The 22,660-nt window shown below is 38.2% G+C and overlaps 1 protein-coding gene across 2 annotated transcripts in view; it reads right to left on the reverse strand.

The window, feature by feature from the left end:
* LOC124163554 (aquaporin AQPAe.a-like) overlaps window positions 1-22,660 on the reverse strand; it is a 471,658-nt gene that overhangs the window by 290,308 nt on the left and 158,690 nt on the right. Inside the window, exon 1 of one of the 2 annotated variants that reach the window (XM_046540540.1) lies at window positions 5,724-6,337. The exons of the other annotated variant lie outside the window; for it this stretch is intronic. Coding sequence (XP_046396496.1) covers window positions 5,724-5,736 — 13 coding nt within the window. The 5' untranslated portion in view covers window positions 5,737-6,337. Of the gene's footprint in view, window positions 1-5,723; window positions 6,338-22,660 lie in introns of those variants that run through there. 2 annotated transcript variants of the gene reach the window in all.

Raw genomic sequence — 22,660 nt, forward strand, 5'->3', positions numbered from 1 at the left:
CAAGGCCGAGTAATCTTTACAATTTCATTTATTTAAAAAGATGCTTTTTACGAATTGATATCTTTTATACCAAGAAATAAAACGAATATTAGTTCTTATAGTTAGTGGTAGCAGTGTGCGAAAATTGAGTACCGAGAATTCAAAATGCTAGTGCTCAAAACTAAGCTAACGATAAAATAATTATTTCCTGGAATTCATATTTAATCCCATTTTAGTTCAAACATTTCGAAGTCATTGTTATGCACTTTTCAAAATAATTGGGCATCCCAATAATAATCGATTCAACATCAAGCCGCCAAAAATGAGTCGATGCGGAATTATCCCAGAAACCAATCATCAAACATCAATCCTGTTTATTAGGCATTTTATTTCAACATGTCATAGATCTCATAATCTAAATATAAATCGTGGAACAATATTGACATCAAGGTATAAAATGGAAAAAATAAAAATTTAACATAAACGGCATGCCAGTAAGTGTAACAAATAAGTAAAAGATTTGGTGATCTACTTGGTATATGGTTGCGATAATCACAGAAGAAACTCGGATAAAAATCGATTAACAAAATCCAGAAAATGCACTTCGGCCAAGTGGGTGAGATAAAGAATGAAAACCACATGCTTGTGACATCTTTCGGACCCCTTTTTTGTCCAATAAAACGTTGAGGAGTGAGTACTTAAAGTGTATCGAAATAATTTCAGAGCCTGTGATACATTTTGAACATGAGGCATTAGCATTAGCACAACATGAGGAATAGAAATAAATTTACGCGCGTTCAAATCTAATCGATAAAAATACCACTAGCATTTATTATTCAAAGTATTCTACCGATCAAGGAAGATTACCATGGAGTACTTTAGAAGCATTCTGGCAGCCTCACCTTAGGCCCTTATTAGACGAGGTAGCCAGGCGACGTCGCCAGCGGCAGTAGCTGGCGACGCCCTGGCTACCAAATCTAGTAGCCAGTTATGTAGCCAGATATGTAGCCAGTTCAATAGCGAGAAATTTTTTCCGTTTTTCCCGTACCCAGCGATGTGTACTGACCGAGTGGTGACGTGAGACTGGCGACCTAGAGTAATAAGCTCCGTATGCTACAACGCAGAGTTGCCAGTATGTGTAGCCAGTGGTGACCAGAGTGGCGACGGGGCTCGGTAGCCAGTCAGTCGCTAGTGTGCCTACGTAGCTGGCTACCCTCATCCTTAAGAATCAATGACCCATGAAAAGCTGAGTAGCCGATTTCGTCACTGGCGACGTCGCCTGGCCACCTCGTCTAATAAAGGCCTTACTTCATGTTCTTCCCTCTTCAACTGACGATAAGGTCTACACCCTTTCATTCCATCTTTAAATCGTACTCCCTTCCTGTCTTTCCCTCGTTTACCAAACATTCAACCCTCCAGCACTATTTTCAACATCCCCTTCACCTCGCTCCATCCATACCTTCTGTCGCCTGCGTATCTCATCTGGAGGCTGCCTCTCCTTACCCACCATCTCCAACACTTCGTCGTTTCTCCCCTTCTCCGTCCACTTCACCTTATTGAAATAAAACGTAGTTGTACTTTTCAATTGTTTTAATGCGCACAACGAGTTTCGGCTCACAGAGCCACAATCTGGTACAAGAAAGAGATGGTACAAGTCTTGTACCTTATCTGTGTTGTAGCTCAGTGAGCCTAAACGCGTCATACGCATTAAAATAATTGTTGAAAAGTACAACTACTTTTTATGTCAATATAACAAACTGCCACTACATAACGTCTGAATTTGTCGAATTTAAACCTATTAGCGTTATTTTTTAATGCCATGTGGACGAAAATTAGTTAATTTGATAAAAATTGTTTAAGAATCAATAACTTTTAACTATATGAAATATATAGCTTAATAGAAGTTATTGAACTTTATCTTCCTCACGGAAGTCAAAGATATAAATATCAAAAACTGAAATCAAGAGGAAAAAAAGAGTTAAGAACGAAAATGTGATAAACCGTGAGAACAATGTAGAATTGTACACAGCGAATTTTTAGTAGCATTGGTCAGGAGTTTCTTCATGTTCATAAATGATTTTTAACTTCACGACTTATTTCAATAGCCTCGCAATGAGTGCCATGAGGCCTTGAGATTTTTTCAGGAGCGAGAGCAGTGGGTATTTTATAGCTTCAAAGATTTTCCAGATTACTTCTGAATGAAGTACATTGTAAAAGGAGTGGTTGACGCAAGAAATTCATTAAAAATTGATTCTCAACCCAGGCCGTCGGGAGGAGCATAACATGTCAAACCGTTACATTTTAATTTTTCGTTAAAACTTCCGCGGGTACTGCTTAAGAAAAGCGTTTGGGCTATATTGCCGCGTCAATGTTTGGGTGACCCCAACGTTTCTTGACCGATGCTGGTCGCTTTCTTCAGGGAATCTGAATCTGAAGATTTTCCAGATTACTTCTGAATGAAGTACATTGTAAAAGGATTCGTTGACACAAGAAATTCATTAAAAATCGCGGCAACGTAGCCCAAAAGTTTTTATTTAACATTACGTTACATTATATTTTTTACATCAGTTTATGCCTACTGACATAACTGAATCTCACAGTGAAACTTAAGTCACTTTTAAAGAACATGATAATTATCAAATTTCCTGGCCTTGTAGCGCAGCCGTATTTTACGATGGAAGAAAATTAGAGGCAAGCATGACAACTGATTATCATGTAAAAGAGGGCATATAAATGAATTTTATTAACATGAACTTAATACTGCCACCACGAGTAGCTTTTCAAGAGGTAAGACTTACGCATTCGTATACCCAGCTTACCAACTGACTATTTTAAATGATACAATAGTATAACAATGTATTCACTTTAATACTATGCACACTGTCACCGGTAGATGAAAAAATTTCGAGATCTCAACTGCCGCCACTTATATCCACCATTTGAGTAAAATAAAACGAGTGTATAATGTGGAATGATCTGCATTTATAATTTTTTAAATCTGATTGGTTATGAAATCATTTTCACGGTAGTTACAAATAGCGGGGGAGAGCAAATTGATACGTGATATCTTACAAAATAAGATAAGAGAGCGATGATGACAAAGCGGGTAGTTATCTCAAACGTGAAACTTCATCGTAGTTATTATTGCATCGTTAGATATCTGTCACTCACAACGGACATTATGAATTAGAGAAAATAAAAATTTAGAGAATGCTACACAGTATGTCTTTCAGCAGCATACAGAGCGTTGAATGATAGGACCCAAATTCAGAGCACCATATTCCATCCTTCCAGCCTGATAAGCTCCTCAGATGACATCAATCAATCATCTTCAGATAAATAATCGGAGCGAGTACAGATAAGCAATTTTTCAAGCGATTGGTAGGAATTTCTTAATCACTCACAGAAGTATTTCGGCATCAGCTGAGGCAGGCTGTTCCTTTACACGAACTTGACTCGATCTTATTTATTTGGAAGTTTACCTCGTATGTATAATGTATGTGTGTTTTTAATAGCCCGACTTTTCCAACAAGCACAATTTTTCAAAGATTATCTTCTGAAATATATAGGTATTAAAATAATATATGCCTATTAAAGTATTCATCTATGAGCCTCATCACTTTTAAACTATATAGGGCGGTAAGCATTGTTATTCATGTACCACCAAAAATAGCTCAAAATCAGATATTTAACTACCAAACTTCAATCAACAAAAATCATCTGCATGTAATATGTAATCTTCTACGGAATCAAACGATCAAATGCAGAGCTATTTAGCGCCGGATGTGGTGATGTAGCTGGTATCAACCCTAAACGCAATCAGAAGATCCGGAATTGAATTCCGGCTAGGCCACGTGATTTTATCATGGAAATATTAACCCCTGGCATAAATATCAAAACAAATTCTAATTACAATGATCTTGTGTGAGAAACCGGTATAACTTTGAAAAAAATACTCGACTGTGTTATTAAGCCGATGTAAATTTTGCTTCTCATTAGTTATTCCACTTTTGTCCTTATACGAAGAGTTACATTAAGTGACTAATACCAATGAAAGGCATGTATATGATATATATTTCCATCTTTGCATTTATCACCGCAATTGCATATACTGTGGAACCTGGATAATTCGAAATATTCTTTAATGCGAATCTTGGTCCCAAGCATTTTGTATTCAAACAATGCTAAAAATCGTGGATAATTCGAATTTTATTTTGGATAATTAGAACTTTTGGTGTGTCAAATTACGGTATAAATTATAAACAGTGACTGAAAATAATTGTGAATCCATCTGAAAATATGCTTTACTAACATCATTGTCAAAAGGTTTGTGTTTGACAAAATACTGGCCAGTGTAGAGTCTGATGACCAGCCCTTCCCATCCCGCCATCCGCGCCAACCACTCCAAACCAACTTCGTAGTTTTTTTAAATAAATATTCCTGTTTTAAGGTTACTTTAATCTTGTTAATAGGTTTTAATCGAAGTAAAAAAAAAAAAAAAATTCACTAACTCTTGGTTAACTATGTGGTATTCCATTATTTCCTGGATATAAACAGTTACAGCGGGTCGCGCTCTTATAAAATAAGTGGTATAAGTAACTGTTTATATCCAGGATTTAATCGAAGTATTTATATTTTAAGAGTGCCTGGAAGCATAATGAAGATACACTTTTGTATGTTCCACAGGAGTTTTAATGCCGACCTTGATAAATACATAGTGTACTGTCGAAACCTGGGTTGGTAGTAAAACTCCATTGGAACATACAAAAGTGTATCTTCATTACGTTTCCTGTCACCAAGTTCCACCAAGTATCGCCTTCCAGCTTTAAGTTGATTAAGAGTGTCTGTTAAATAAAGATTTTTGAATTTTATTTTTTTAGACCTATTTATTAGGGACTTCTTGAATTCGAATTTTAGGATAATTCGTAGGTTTTAACTGGTACGTTGATATTCGAATTATCTAAGTTCCACTGTATATTCCACTTCAACTCGAGCCAAAAACTTGAATGCACCCAAAGAGCACATTCCCCCGTCTGGTATGCCTACAATGCACCTATAGTCTCCCTGGACGCAATGAGCACATCACGGTATCCCTAAAAATTGTCCACACAAAGGATTAGCCTCTCAAGATAATAAAAACTTCGATGGGGTATAATCACGTTCACTGCGACGAGAAAAAAAAGGAAGGCGGAATAGAGGCGCGAATTTCAACGGGGAGACAAAAACTCGAATCGGAAACAAAGGCGAAAAACGGTTCGGATAAAGAAGATAAAAGAAGAGAATGAATAGTTAGACCCAAGATTTAAAAGAGGCAGGCGTGAGAGAGAAAGAGAATAAGAAGAATGTGGAGCCACGTAGTAAAATGACAAAAGACTGTCGGAGAAACGAGACGAAAAAAGTAGGGCTTTTTGGGGGGGACGGAGAAGAAATATACGAGCACTCCGCGAAAATTAAAATGCTCACCGACACAAAATTCGATTAGCAGGGTACGATTGGTTGGAAAAAGAGGACAAGGAGACATCTCGCGGGGGCTGAAGGGAAAAGATGGGGAGAAGAATTCCTCAGGGGTATAAGGAAGGGTTTCTCTCCGAACTATAAAGGATTGGGATGGTAGGGAGAGAAAGGGACAATTTCGAACGACACAAAAAAAGGACGTCGCCATGGAGAAATAAAGAACACCAAATAAAAAATGAATAACGCAAAAAAAAAGAAGAAAATTGTCGGGACAAAACTTTCACTCTTACTTTTCGAATCCATGGCTCCACTTCCTTTCGCTCGAATCTTCTTAAGAAGTGAAGAAGAAGAAGAAGTTGTCCCTTTAAAATATATATTTTCTTTTCTTTCTCTTCCAGGGATGTTATTAGAGAGCTCCTTACATAAACGTCCCCGCGCCGGAAGGAAGGAGGGGAGAGAGAATGGATAACTTTTTAGCGCCGCTTTGAATTTTTTAGGGGGAGATTATTAAAATGAATCTCCTCTTCCTCCCTTGGTCCTTTCGGGTTGGGGGGAAATAATTCTTGTCTGCCAGGTCTAGAGTCCTCCGCAGACCCAGCCGCTGCTTCCCTTAGCTTCTCTTCTGTCCTGGGAGATCACACAAGACACCGCGAACGGAAACCGTCCCGCGGACAATGAAGGCAGCACCGGCGAAAACGAGATTTTTTGTGGGATTATAGAGCACTGTTTTCTCCAGCCCACACACTCAAGTCTACGATCCTTAGTGCAGCTTCCGTGGTCCTCCCGACACTTAAGACCTGTACGGAACCGAACAGCACCGGGAGAACTACCAAGAGTCACTACTCCCCGAGACAGGCGGGCAAGGTCTTCGTCAAGTTCTATCTCTCGTGGCAGCTTCCTCCCCGCCAATGCAACACCATATCTCTCTTTCCTCACACTCTCTCTCCCTCCATACTTCTCCTCCACGTTCTAAACACGGTCCCCTCCTCTCTCTCTCTCCCACTCCTCCCACCATCTCCGGTTTAATTCTGCAGCGCCAATAACCCACCACCAGTCCATTGATATTTCAACACCCAAGCCGGAACGAGCCGCACTTTCTCCATCGGACGGAAGATCCAGTTGAGTCAAATGGATGCGAGCCCACGGTGACCTTCCGGGTGAATCAGGTTTCAAGGTCCGATAGCGGAGGCATCACCTACATTGACCTGGATTTGAACCAGAATCCTCCGGACTGGGATTCACAGCGGAAGAAAGTAGATGCAGAAAGAAGTAGGCGCAGCTAGGAATTAAGGCTAGGGGGGTTTTAGGCACAAGTAATACTGGGGTGTCTGGGGGTGTGGAATACTCGCCAGGGTAAGCGGGAAGGTGCGGGGGCACTCCTTCAGAAACATTTCAAGATAAATAGTTCAAAATGGTGAGTTTTACGGCTTTCGGAGGGATATTTTATTGATATTTACACTGTTCTGTAAGTAATATTAACCCAATTAAGTAAAACGGATAAAACTTAAAAACGTTTCTGAGCTCTGGGGGGGGGGAGGGTTTTATCCCCTAAAACCCCCCCTCGCTGCGCCACTGGTTAGAGGACCTGACGAAAATTCGAGGGGTTTGGTTTGAGACCTGGTCAAGGCAAAATATATTTCATCTCCGAAACGTATGTGAACTTCAAAGTGATGCCATGAAGTATTGACATAGTGGAGAAATTATCATTGAAATTGAAAAATTCACACTTTTACATAATACCCGGCCATAGTTTCAACGATACTCGGTCATTATCAAGGTAAGACCTATAAATGAAAGTTTAGAAAAAACGGTCGGGAATAAAGTAATTGTGTGGAATGTATGCACAAATCGAATTTTCATTCCATTTTTGTGGCTGCGCAAATTGAAGCCGGAAAATTGGAACAAGTTGACATAAAATACTTATCGATTTTTTTCTTTCTACATTTACTCTTTATACATACAACTATTCCATTTTTCCCGTAGTGTAGTCAGGGAGGATGGCTTTGGGTGTTAAATTCCACTCTACTAAAAACACTTTTCCATAGATTTCTCTCTAAATTGAGTTTCGATTGTATGAAATGCTGATTGATCTGGAGATACTAAGCTAAACCGATGGCTATTTCTACCATGCGGTAGGAGTTGGGAGAGGAACCCAGCGTCGGAATTCAAGAAAAAAATGGAAAAATGGAAAGGACACCGATATACTCTCAACGAGAGGCAAATCTTTGCAGGTTTCACTTCCCATCTGGACCAGAGAGAACCGTACTTAAAGTACTCACTAAAAAGAATCCAAGTAGGTTACATGCCTGATACAAAAGTACTACCTTTGAAATCTTTTTAGTGAGAGATTGAATCCGGGTCCCCGGGATCGACATCCAAAGCTATTCACCACTCCACTGAGGTTTGACAGAGGAAAAATAATTATTTCAATTACATAGGATGATGTATAATTATTTATTTTAAACTTTTGTTGATATCATTTTTATAAATGGGTCAGATCACGGCCTCGAGTGAGTTAGCTCCCTAATCTTAATAAGATGGGATACATTCTCTGTGAAAACCAATTTCCTGGGTTAGTTTCATCACAGAAACCATTGAGTTGATGCGACAGAATACAAGGCAAAAAGTAGACATGGCCAATTAAATTTTTATCCAAGCAAAATGTGGAAAATAAGACCGAAAAAAACGCTTTTTCCCGCTTACGTAAACTCCTAGGATGGATCTTTTAATGCACAAACATTCCATAAGAGGGAGTTTACGACTTGCCGACACCGAGTTCCCATTCACTTTCAATCTTGTAGAAGTCCGACAACTGAAATCACCCTGTGGGAAACCCGAATGGCACCCCATGAAGGAAAACGCCAGAAGATAACCAAGTCGCACAAACGCCATACGTAGATGAGGCACTCAAAATAACCTACTTACACACACCCACTCAATTTCTCTCTCATTTTCTGTTTCCTCTCCTCAGACTTCACCTAGCCGATCCTCTAAAAGAATAAATCAATCGTCACCTATAGGGAGGCAATAGTGGATGTATAATAGGAGCAGAGAATATAGGCATTACAAGGACATGGCCTCTCCTTCTAAGTGACCTCTAGACTTCTACCAAGATGAGATACGGGAGTACATAAATCAAGAAAAACATTTTGAGAAGCATAGCGCATGAGGATAAAGAAATTTCTTTGCCTTTGACTCATACTTTTAAAATGCACTCCTTAATTTAAAGAAAAGAATAGTTTTATCTAAAGTTCTCTTTCTAAACTTAATGGGTACCACCAAGTTTCTAAAAGGCCTTATATCTTTAGGTAACCGGAAATTGTGATGATGCTACGTCTTCAGGTAACTTTCGTAATACGAATACTTCTGCAGGTTACTTGAAAGACAACTATGTTACGACACCGCGGTCGAGTTCTTTGAATGTCACGAAAAACCTTCAAAACTGTACTAGTTTTAACTTCCATAGCATGAAGGTTTCACACGGGAGAGCCTTAATTAATATTTAGTATTTTCTAATTAGATGTATTGTTGAGACAAATAAGAGAGAGAAATAGTAAATAGATCTTCTGGATTCGGGCTATATAGAACAGGCCAGTTATTCCCCTTCTTCACCGATTTATTACCTGTCCGCAGGATGTAGGTACCATACAGTCACCGTAATACACCGTTTGACCCATGGTCTGGGATGCAGTGAGCAAAATGTAGAATGAGGCAGTACGTACGAACTCGTAGGCGAAATGGCAGACAATAATAAAGAAATCGGGAGATACGCCTACATCAGCAGAAATAGAAAAGACAATTGACCCTCATCCAAACACTTCGAAGTTCGAATACCTCAAGGGCAATAGAGGTTTCTTTGTCTTTGGAAATAGCCTTTTTCGACTTCCCCACCTACGTGTTGACCGAGTTTTTTTTTAAACTTCCAACATTTTGCAGCCTTCGAAATTCCGCAGTGGGAGAAATCAAATGTCATATTTTTTTTATTTACCAAATTATCTCTCACGTATTTCGCTAACCATGTGACTGTGACGTGGAAAAGTGACTTGAGAGAGTTATCTAAAAACAACACTGGTACTAATCTTAGTTAACGGAGCAGTGCCTAGACTTGCAGAGGAAAGTGTGTAATAATATACCTAGTATTGTGAACTAAAGTGTGTGACATGTAAGAGAAGTTTGCAGAAAACTTTTATCGGTATTGTTCAGGTTGAGTGTTTTATTAGATAAAGGAGCATGCAAGAGAGTTAAGATACAAATTCATAGTACTCTAAATAGGGACATTTCTCTGGGACATCAGTGATAGTTTCAAAAAATTATGAAAATCAAAATTGTAAGGTTTTTTCGCACGAGAAAATCTGAAGGCACCGCCTAGATTTAAATTCCTCCAGGCCTCGAAATCCCAAAAACTTTTTCCATTACTCTACCACGATCCTATGCTTTCTTAGGAAATATAGTGCGATCAGTTGCTTAAAAAATTGACTCAAGCGTTTAAAAAAACAATTAATCTTAAGATAAAATCACGCTCTAGTAAACGTGGCACTAATTAAATTCCGGAGTTTCAAGCGTACTTGGGTGGAATTTTCCAAATACAAAAAACACTTTCAATTTTCCAAGATTAACAAATTTATTACGAACCAGGCTTCAATATTACCGGCACGAATTACATGGGTGCAACGTCCAAACTAAATAGATTAGTAGCTTGAAGATGATGAAGTAAAATTGAAACCTAAGAAGTAATAAATTTTATAATCTCGGAAAATTGCAAGCGTTTCTTAAAATTTGGCACTAATTGTTTTCACAAGGATATAAATTAAAGGATTACATTCATTGCAGCACTATTGTACAAACAAATGTGTTAAAAAAGAAGGGAGTAATTATTTTAGTGGTACGCTGTTTATTCCTAGATATATCATTTGATGGGTAAAAATAAGTGAAACTGAATATGGACACTAGCATGTAGTATAATGCGATCCCTAGCCGCAGTTTTTTTTCTGCCAATGAATGAACGAGGGACTCATGAGTTCATTTATGTATATATGTGCACTTGAGAAGGAAAAAAACACTCATTTTTTTCGCTTTACACAACGCGTTGGGTGATTCATACGAGATCTCACTCGTACTGCCATCCGCGGAGGCGTCATTCCGAAGCTCTTCGAACCCGTAAATTGCTTTAATTGCGAGAGAAGTGTAGGCCACCGAGGCTTGATTCAGTACATAATGATGGGGCTATCAAGAATTCCTCCCATAATAGGAATGCTATACGTATTATTTACCTTTCATTCACTCCAAGGCAATGAATAATTTATGGCGCACAGCTGCTTCTCGTAATCACTCCTAATTTCCCAATACCGGCACATCGATTTATAGATACTCCAAAAATGATTTTTGAAGATTGAGGTCTCTACTTCCCACTCGCCATATGCCACCAAAATACAACTAGAGATGAATGAAATGGGGTAAAACGCCTACAAAGATGTTGATATTTTTTTCCGGCTCACCAACCATAATTTCTTTTTCTTACCTGCTTCTTTTCATTGCTAACACGCAGGTAAAACTCATTTTTTCCAGATGTATGCCACGTTTTATTTTACTAGTTTTCCTGTTTGTGTGCTCGTCCATTTGAACGAAATCATGCAACTCAAATTTCGACTACTTCCTGATTAGCTAGAGTGCTGAAATGCTCACGATATTTCTGAACTGGATGAAAAAACAATTTTTTTTACAATTTTACTATGATCGAATAGTATCTCGAATAATACTAAGAAAAAAATTAAATATGGAGTTCTAAAAATGACCACCAAAATCTAATGGAGGCGCTGCAATCGATACAGTTGTAATGAAGTCTCTTCAAATATAAAAATTAATACTTGCTGGTCAATTGACATCATCCTTTTCTCTTATTGAAAGCGAATATAATCTTAAATGTGCAACACATTTATTTTTATCTGAAATTTTATTTTGAAACTTTATGTAATATTCTTATCAAACATATTTGAACTTTAACTATAATTTAAAAGACCGAAGGCCGTTATTTTCTTTTTTCACTAAGCGTGGTTTTTTAAAGTAATATTTTGCAGTATTTGAACTTCAAATCAGCAATTCACAATGATTGTACGACATGGTAACAGTAGCCTACTCAAGTGACTAAGTGATTCAGCATTTCCGTACCCCCCGTTTCCAGCGCTCCTATTGTTATCATCTTAACTCGTTTTATTGCTGGCTTGTAAATACAGGTTCATTATTTTATGTATCCGGAATCACGAACAAATATTTTAAAAGTGTTTTAGCACAAGGTGGAAATTTCATCAATGGCATCACTATAGGATGCGAGACTCGAACACACTTTGCCCTAATAAAACCGTAATCGCGCCCTCAAAACTCATTATTATCACTTAAACCATAAATGGATCGAAGAAAACAACATCCACTCCTTTTCAGAAGATTTTATTTTTCTGCGGACAATAAAATTGCGCAAATATTGAAAATATATCTTTCGCAGGGATATGTATAATATTATTTTAGAATTTCCGGCAGAAATTACGTGACCGTTTGCTGAAAAGATAAATGGATAATTTTTCCCCCGGAAAATATAGGACTATAAAAATGCTACTTTCAACCCAAGCTGTCAAGAAAACTCACTAACTCACAACAGAGGAAAATTTTTTTCTTGCTTTTGCAAATAAACGGTTGGTGTCCTAGTACCTACTGCCAAACTCGTACTGCGTTTGTTTGCGGCGTAATATGTAGATGAAGGTTAACATTTTCACTGACAGAAGAAATTCAGCTATCGGAGAAAGAAACTTGGTTGGTTTAAGTTTTCATTGTTATATTATGTTTGCCCCATCCAAATTTTAAGTCCTGAGCAAAGCTCTATAAAATTACACAAAGAATAATCATTTATATGCCGCGTAAAATCAGATATAGCCTAGGTTAAGCTTTGTAGTACTATCCAAGAGGCTATGAAAAGCAAACTGAATTTCATAAAGCCGCTCGATTTCACGAGTGAAACAGCCAGAGGGAGAGCGTAGCAGACGAAAGTGTTCTTTAATTTATAAAGTCGATAGCAGATGGCGAAATACCTACTGCCTCACCTCTTGGTACGTGAACAGTAAGTGCAATTCATCAAGGATAGTTTCGCATTCCAACCCTTTTGCAAGCTGCAACCGGCTCCGGAAGTGTGTTTTATACGCGAAGAATACCTATCAAAGTTTAGATTACGCATTGCACACCGACAAATACGCATCTCATTACAACCCGCACATCTCCAGCATCCAACCTTTTAGCACATCGTAAAAGCGTGACATTTTACGAGTTAATCCGTCTTCTGTCGAACACACATAGCGTCTTATTGCAGAAACTTCAAATCTAAAGCACTATACGATTGACTATAATGGATTCATCTCATTATTCATTGTGTAGAGGACCTCCTTTTAGGAAAATTGTTTCACTTTGCCAAACCACAATTACAGTTACATGTCTCGACTTGCTTCGCGCAATTAAGCTTCATGTTCCATTTGCTTATCTGGAAGTAATTACATTGATGGACGTTTGTCTGAAAAATATTATTCCTCAGTGTATTTAACTCAAAGCTTCATTTCCATCTTCAAAATAGCATAACACTTATTATCATATTATTGATCTGTAAAACGCAATGTAACGCATATAAAGTTGTAAGGAATGCACACTAACTCATATTCTTAGCCCAGATCCACTAAATACCTCAATTATTTGTCAACTCTCTTTTAAAATTCAATGAATAACAGTCTAAAAGTTTACAGTCATTCACATTTATACACATCTATGACCCGATTGACTTTTCTCCATGTAAGTTCCTGTTCGATTCATTTTTTGCGCCATATCGACAGAAGTAGACAGAGTCAAAGAGGGATCTCATATAGCAGCTTTTGCGCATGAATAGAACCGTTAGAACATATGTCAAAGAAGCTTTGGACAAGAAAAATTTTATATTTTAATGGCAGGGATGGATTTTACGATATTATTCAGCTCGAAAGCTTGCTTTATAACAGCTCATGGGAAAAAATGTAATTATCTTGCAAGCTACTAAACGCCTGGAAGTCTGTGGTTTATCAATTTTTGGAGAACAAAGTACCAATAATAACTGTGAGTAAATAATATCATCTGGCACATTATATTCCAGTTAAAACAACTCAATGATATTTTACGATAGAACTTTCACCGTTTGGCTCTTATGATATCTGAACATAGTAAGGCTTCATCATTCTTGTCCAATTAGCCATTGATGAATGTTCATTCGAGGAATCGTCAAGAGCATACTGACATGTTAGCATTATTATATCAACATTCTGTGCCCTGATGTTCATTTAAGAAAAATATTATTCGTATTATGAAAAAGCAGCCCGAGAAACCTTAAATTTCGCTACAGAAGGCATATATTTCATGCAGTCGAATCGATTTTACTTTTTTATACAAGAGGTAATCATTCAACATGCATTTGATAGGTCACTAACAATAAGATAAAGAACGCATTGATATAAAAAAATGACTGCTAATAATGCTACTGCGCTATTGTATACGTCAATTTAAAGATATCACTAAGATGGCACTAATCTCAATTTCATCAAAGATTATATGAGTCATTTCATCCTCAAAAATTCAAAATTGAAGATAATATAGTGGTCATGCGAAAGAATATAAATCATTTTTATAAAAATGCGCTCTTTAAGTTTTTTCTCAGTATATTTTCTTTCCTTTCCGATATTTTGAAGTTTCCGATTGTTTCACTGCAAAGGAATAGTCACTTACCTCTTTGCTGCATTCTAGTGCTTACAAGAGGTGAAACGAAAAGTAAACCCTTGGAAGGAGGATAATGATTTATCAGATTAAGGGAAAGTGAAAAACGAGGCTTCCGATTATATCCATTACGCTATGATTAAGTAGGTTTGGACTTTAATTTCAAATAACAACAGAGAGAACCCAAGCATCTTCATTTTGGATTATCAAATACCGAGTATGCCTCAGAGAAATTCATACTGGATCACGTTATTATATGTTCTACGATATGGTCAAATGTGACGAGAAATTCCGCGGAGAATCAGCCGTATGAGCTGAATTGATATACGACGGTCAGAATAGTTTTGGCCTATTTAAACCGAAATTACTCATAGCTGCTGAAAATAAACAACCAATTAGAGTATCCGTCATTTTAGGAACATTTATAGCTGAACAATATTTGCTGCCAGGTTAATTTAAAACATCTAGCGAAAATAATAGGCCACAAATTGTCACGAAAATGTTTTCCTAGGTACTATTTTATTAATAAAATTATATCCATCATGAATATAATCCGACCTTCTCAGGAAAACAATAGCATTATGCTACACCTATTTTCCTACGTCTTCCAGTTAAAGTTAAGTACGTGTACTACTAGATAATCAAAAACGTGAAAATTCCTCTGTTATTTACGATTTTTTCAAATTAACCCTGGTTAATGTTTAGGATATCGATTCTGAGTTTGAAACCCACTGTACTTCACATCAAAAGGAACAATTTTTTCGCGAGAAGATAAGGGCCTTTGATTAATAAGCAAGGAAGGAACACCAGCCAAAAATCTTACGACATTTTTGAAAGTCAACATCTTTCGTGCACTGCACCGATGCTGAGCACATTTCTCAGCAGTCAGCTGCAACAAAGCAGCTGTCAAGGACGAGCTTTTGAAGGGATAGTGCAAGGCCAGGGACTTCAGTTCTGCGGGCACAATAATATTGCCGCGTATTATAGCATTATCGGCAGGAAACTATCACCGATAGCAATTTACAAAGCGATCGTCGCCGGCACGCAATGATTCGTCACGGGTGCCTGCCACCATATCTGGTTTTATTACGCAACTTGTCTCGCATTTGGCTTCTTGGAATCACAATTTCGATTAAAGAATATAACCATTGGAATTTCAGCTGAAATAGTGGTAAATTTCCATTGCTTATAAGGATAAACAAGCATTAGTGTACTTATAGTTATTTCCGAGTGAATTGAAAACGTGAACTGCTATCCCTTTTTCCTACGACTCGTGTATTCTTGTTTCATGCGATACATACATTTATTATTGTTATACTTTTTTCATTTGATAATCTATTTTCTAATAATATAAAAATTCCAAGAGGGCATATATTTAACATTTGAAAAAAGTCATGCCAGCTCTTAAATACTGTGCCAGATGATATATATATATATTTGAAAGCAAACAAACAAAACAGATGTAATGGCGTGACGCCATTGAGCCTGGCCCTGCTTCCTCGTAAAAGTCTACAGAGCTCCAAATTAATATTTTCCCTTTGAAAAAAATCTATCAACTGCAGTAAATGTCGACGCAATATTTCACTCCCACAGTGATATCAGCCCAAAGTTTCGTGGGTGGATGCGTCAGGGTAGAGCTCACCTCAAACTTAGTCGAAGGCGTATGCACGTATTTCATGCATTTGGGATAGAGAGTAATTCCTTTCCGGGGGCCACCTCACACTTGGAGTATTTTGATATTTTGTATCCAAAGGTTTCATCCGGGATTTTTACTCGGACCTTTGATCAATTGTCAAGAGCTCTGTCCACTAAGCCATCACTATAGTCATTCACGGTATAACTCATGGGTCACTAAATTCAGAAATGTAATCATCAATATTTTACCGAAGGACCTCTCCACCTACCGATCGATGATCTATCCTTCCCTTCCTGAACGCTTTCATCCCATCCTCTCACAACCCAAATACTAGACATACTTGATATAAAAATATATACTATGCATATATTTTTCTGAAGGTTAGACTCCTTTTAGTAGGACACTCTCAATTATTTCCCAACTCTAACTGTAATCAACATTCATCACTACCCAAATCCTTGCTCCCAGAATAACACAGCCCTAAATATCATGACTCAATACATGAAATTCAAGAAGCTTTGATTTTTAGTACGTTGATAATACAATGATTCGCATTGTATTGACATGTAAAAATGGCCAATAACAATTGAAGCCATGGATTCCAAAACGGCTTCAGTCCTCTTAGCAAGAATTGGTATAAATTGTTTGTAATAATAATGTTTGGGGCCAGTACATGTGTAACTTCAATGTATTTCTGTAAATGGATATTATATATATTGACTAATGTATTTACATGGAACATTTAAATTTATGGCTTCGGTAGCTTCATAAATGTGTAGAGTAATTGCTTTCTCTCAAAACCTTGTTGCATAAACACATGCTCTTTTGATATTCACAGCTTTCAGATCCTACATTTCCAATTATTTCAATCGCTAGTGGCTCAAACCAGCTGCAATAGAGGTAAAAACGTTTATTTTTAGTCATTTCGGAATTGCCACTTTTTTACTTACCCGATGAGGAAACTATTTGGTGTCCCAGCAATTCATGCTCTAAAGCTTCTGATTCTTCTGAAAGGTTCCTTTATCTCTCTCCTTATAGCGATCGATCACCTAAAATACTCACTCATCTTGATAACAGAAGCCATCTTCATCCGTCTCGTTGCCTTCCATTCTTGTCTTCTCCACGCTACTCCGGACCATCATCTCTTAAGCGTTCAATCAATCCTCACCCACACTCAAGGATACGCAGACACGTCAAATGAGGTTTTTATTTGAGAGGAAACGGTATATGAAAATAGAAACAAGGGGATTGAATGTGATGAGTATTTTTATCTCATTGAAATTTTTCAGGGATGGGCGAGTTGTACGTTGACCTGAAAACTACTGGCGAGTATCGAGTCGAGTCGAGTAGAGTACATGGCAAAAGGGTAGTCTCCTTCATCAAAGAAAACGAAAGGCATTGATTACGATTTGTTACCCACCATTAGTGTATTCATAATATACTAATTATTTGGATTTAGAAATCCCAGTTTAGACGAATGGCAATGGTCAATTTAAACTGCATTTGAAAAAGTCCAGATTGGCGCCCGTGCGATGCCACTCCACGTGACGTCACAGGAACCTAGTTTCTATACGAGTAGAAAGGGTTTTACATCGTCTGAGATTACCAATGCATGCATGAGGCACAGACTTCAGGGAAACATCTCTATAATAATCACCTATAACTATCAAAATTGGCCAAGGTCGGAAAGTTTCCTTCGTTTGATAAGTTATTAATAATCCTTTTTTAAGCCAAGCGCTACCTGTTAGCAGGATACTCTGCTACCTGCTAGCAGCCAGCATCGCAGCGGCGCACAATATCCTAGCCCCAAGGTCACCTCACACGGCGGAAGCGGGAACCAGAATGACGTCACACGGGGTTTTCCCAGCATTCATACTTAGCCATCGCGTTTTCGCGCGACTGAAAATTTTCACTTCTCATTTATTCGCGAAAAATTGATATCGTCATTTAAAAATCTAAAAGCGTGAAATGCGTACTCCAGGAGTAATAATCTTTCGATTTAGGCAATGAAAAAATAATAGGAAACCACCCTATTCCTGAACGAGGCAACACATCAATTCATGCTCCAACATATTCTCATTTTTCCAATTCCCTCGTGAATTTCCTATTCTGATAAATTCTAAAAGATAATGAGTAACTTTGGTAATCGCGTAAAAATTTGGAGATGAATGAAAGCTAGTGAGTCTTAAACAGTGCAGTAAGCACAATTGAAATGAATTTACCTCTAGTAATATGTCGTCAGTTCCGTTAATGCATGTGTTCAAACTGCTCAGAAGAGCCCTCAGTAATGGCATTTTTACAATTGCAATAAATATAATACGCGTAAAGGAATCATGTAATATTTGATCCTTTCAAATTCTCATACAGAAAAACTAATTGTTTTACGTGCTCAGGCCGCAGGGTTTGACGTCTCAATGTTACAGTATTATTTCCTGCAGAAAATTTTCTTGCGCAAAAAACCTGTGTGGCTGGATAAGTAATTTCTTGCCAAAGTAGCAAGATTTGCGAACCTTGGGAATGTATATTATAATTTATATATGCGATATTTGTGGATCTTGAAACTTCATGGAATTTAAGTGGGGGAAGCGAACGAACCGTAGAACTTAGCGCTAGCTAGACCAAAATATTTTGCTTTATGTCTTAGTTCGTTTAACCAACCATAGTAACCCTTTTTTTGTTACTTCAAGAAGGAAACTGAACGCAACAAGGTAATAAACGAAAATCAACGTCGTACTCTTAAAGGCTGAAAGACGGCATTGTCCGCAAAGACCTAAAAGTTGCATTTTTTCCATCGAAATCCTAGAAACTCTTACGTAATCTCTCGGAGTAAGTTAAGTAAAGAAAGTATGGTAGGGTATAAAAGTATCGAATAAGAAAGTATACGCGATGCAGCTGTCCACTCCGACTACAGCGCCAGGTCGAAAGACGGTCGGCCGCCGCAGCTGACGAAAAGGTATTCGGCGACCACGTCGATTAATGTAGTGGCTGACTGCTAACTATACAAAAGCTGAAACTCCTAGGCTAAGGCATTAGAACGACTTATCGACTTTGGAAACGATATTATAACATGAGCTTCACAATAGCGCCTCCTGTCGGCAGATTTCTGAATTTAATGGCCTCATCAGCTCTGTAACCGAAACTACTCAATTCGACTCGACATTCGTAATGCTACTCGAAACGCTCGAGTCTAGTGCCGACTGCTCGACTCGACTCGAATTTTCGAGTACTCGCACATCCCTAAAAATTTCCAATTACTATTATGCCTACCTCAAACGATTCCCAAATGACAATGAACGATAGATCCCTAGTTGTTTCATGGCATTTTTAAATAGATTCGGATTACGCATATTCACGTCCAATGACCGCAAGCATTTTCATTCGAATGATTGGTTAAAAAAAATAAACATGTCACTCTTGCTCTCGAATTTTTGTTTTAATTTAAATGAATATGAAATAATATTTTTACCACTAACATAAGAACGGTGATCGCAAACTGGTCATTCGATTCTTAAGTTCGCACGCTCTACTCGCATTTCAAACGTAATGGGTCTAAACTATTTCCTTTTATCCCCCTCCACTCAACTTCTGGAATCTAAACTTAAATATGAGCAGCGGAGTTTCGACTAATTTAGTTTTTTCCCGGGAGTAAAGTTTCGTCCCATGTCGAAACTAAACTCCTTGGTGATTTTAATTTCGTGCGGGAACGAAACCAAACGCAGACCTTTTAGTTTCGTTTCGCTCCTGATCGAAACAAAACATTTTTGTTTCGTTTCACATGCCATCCGTGGTTTCGACCCACACACCGAGTACGAAGTATGGTTGAATGCAGTAGAGCAGGGGTTCCCAAACTGGGGGGCGCGCCCCCCTGGGGGGGCGTGGAGAAATTCCAGGGGGGGCGTGACACCCAAATGAAATAAATAAAAAAATTACAAAAATAATTTCCTCAGATCTTTGAAATAAAGTCTTTCTAAGTTTTCATAATTGTTTTTGTAAAGTTTCAATAAAGTTGTAAACTTTATCAAAGAAGGTTACAGATAATTATATTCGTTTTTCATGTAATAGGTACTTGTTTTAATTTTCATCATACGTACAATTATTGAATCTTTCCATTCTGCGTTACCGCATTCAACAGTGAACAAAAAAATCTACCGACTCACCGTATCAAGTCGGCACAAGTAGGAGTTGGTATGTACGGCACCGTGGAAATAGGGTATTGCAAAATGGAAAGCTAATATGTGTAGCGGGGGGGGGGGCGTGGTACAAAAAAGTTTGGGAACCCCTGCAGTAGAGGTTCGACCTACCGCCATTAGATGAGGGGGGCAATCATATTTTTACCAATAACAGGAGAGCGGTGAACACAAACTAGCCATTCGATTTTTAAGCTCGATGTTTTGACCTCTATACACGTATATAAGACGTAATGTGTTGAAACTATTCCCTCTAATCCTCCTCCACCCAACTTCCGGAATCGAAAAATAATTATGAGCAGCGGAGTTTCGATTAATTTAGTTTCGTTCCCGGGAGTAAAGTTTCGTCCCGGGCAGAAAACAAACTCCTTGGTGATTTTAATTCCGTGCGGGAACGAATCTAAACCCAGGCCTTGTATTTTCGTTTCGCTCCGGGTCGAAACGAAACATTTTCCTTTCGTTTCAACTGGCCAATTGGTAAGTGGATCACTGGCCACATTTCTTCCAGTTATGAAGGCTGCTCGGATGTTCCAGCTGCTAATCTTTTCGCCCTATTAACGGATGAAATTAACTGGTAGAGCACACGAGCAGTTCTTTACTACCAGCATACACCAGGAAAGCATCAGATCTTACTTCACATTTCTTCCAGTTCGCCCTCCAGTTCCCTGTCCTAGGGTTCTCAAACCTTCTCCCTACAGCCAGCATCTGCCCCCATAAATTTTTCCCCTTCCCTAGCGCAACAATTATCTCCCCCTCCCCTCCGACGGCTCCTCACTTCCAATCAAAGGTTTCACTCTCCTCTCTATCCTCCCCTCTCTCCCTCCTTAACCCCCTCCCACTATTCTCATCCACATATATTACTCAAGCAGACATCCGAGCGAGCAAGGTCGAAGCCTCACTTATCACACACTCCGAGTCTCCCAATCACTTCCACCCCACCCTTATCCGATACCGCGATCCCTCCCCTCTCCAAAAACGAAAGCAGCATCAGACGGCACACTGGTCTTGTTGTTAGAGGGTAATCACTGACGCTTTTCACTTAGAGAAATAACGCTGGCGGTTGAGGACCGACGGTCAACACGTATGAGACGAAAATATTCGAAAAAACAATCAAATACATATATTCAGTGACGAGAAAGTATAAATGTGCTTGAATGACTACAGTATAAATCTTGAATTATACATGGTGTAACTAAACAGTAAGTTGATTGATTGTTAGGCGGTACGAAGTTCGCCGGGTCAGCTAGTAAAGTATAAAAGTGTCACCAGGATACGTAAATAGCTAAAATTTAAAATTAAGCCAATGTAGGACTCAATACTAGCTGTTAATTAATAATTAAATGATAAAAATTAGCACCAAAATAATTACTTAATTAATTGACAATAAAATTTGCGGAAATGAAGGTTTCGATAAACTATTCAGTTGATAAGTAAAGGAGTGCAGCGCAGATTTCACAATTTTAAGTGGTCGGAGACACTCCTGATAATGATGTAAATGAAAATCGTTGGGTAAACGAGGGAGAGAAAGGAAGAGAAGAGGATATTTAGATGGAATGAAAGGGAGTTGGGCTTATTATGGGTTGATGAGGGAAGTCCATGAAAGGAGGGGAGACTGCCGGAGTAATTTTTCAATACTCCATGGGAACCTACATTAACCGGTAGAAACCTTTAAACATAATGACAATAATGATAAAGGGAATATGAAAGCAGGCAACAATGCCGGAAATTAGTCGGCTTATTTTACTAAATTCAATGGTTCCACCAATTACGATTGACATTAATTAATTCACTTATTATTATAACTCATTGTTATCATCTACATCCATCCCGTTCCCAGCACAGGCATTTGAAATCGCCCTTTTCTGGTCGTTTGAACGCTGCTATTAACGCATTGAGCTTACGCCACTAAATGAGGGGCGATGGTATATACAAATCGATCGAAAATATTCAACAAAACTACATTTATGGGCCATTCGGAGACGAGAGAGTAAAAATAGTTTATAGAAATAGGTGAAAAGCGACATTAATTAAATATTTTCAACTTAAGATCCGTAATTATTGGCACCGAGGACTTCCCGCAGTGTGGGTGGCGGCGGTCTGAAGCCCTCGCCTGCATAGCAATAGTCATGGGTGCGGGCCCCACCTGGGTAGGTTGCCTCTCTTCAGAGCATAAAGCTTGTTAATGTTCTTTTTTGGTTGTAAAATAAGCGATGTACAAAGGCTCATTGTGCTGGTGGTAGACATGAATGAATAAATACTCCTGCAAATACTGAAATTTAAAAGCGGAGGTATATAATTTTTTTTTAGTAAATAAGTTTTCTTAAGTAATTATTTCACCCAGTAACGTAAATATTGATTAATGTCTAGCCACATTAGCTCCGTTATACTGTTTAATCCACGATAGATTAGAAACCTACAGAAAACGATTTAGCTTTGCGTGCCTGACATGTGCAAGAATACATCGCTCAAAATCCGCTAACGACGAGTGGTATGTCATGCAAACCAAAAACTTGGATGAACATAATACGCTTTTGGATCGTTAGAATTTTTAGCGCCATCAGTTGACAATAGCAGTAAAATGTGAAGAGTAATTGCCGCACAAAACATTCCAAGCGTATTATTGTCATAAAACATT

Source organism: Ischnura elegans, chromosome 8 (genome assembly GCF_921293095.1).
Source record: "Ischnura elegans chromosome 8, ioIscEleg1.1, whole genome shotgun sequence".
Classification (NCBI taxonomy): Eukaryota; Metazoa; Arthropoda; class Insecta; order Odonata; family Coenagrionidae; genus Ischnura; species Ischnura elegans.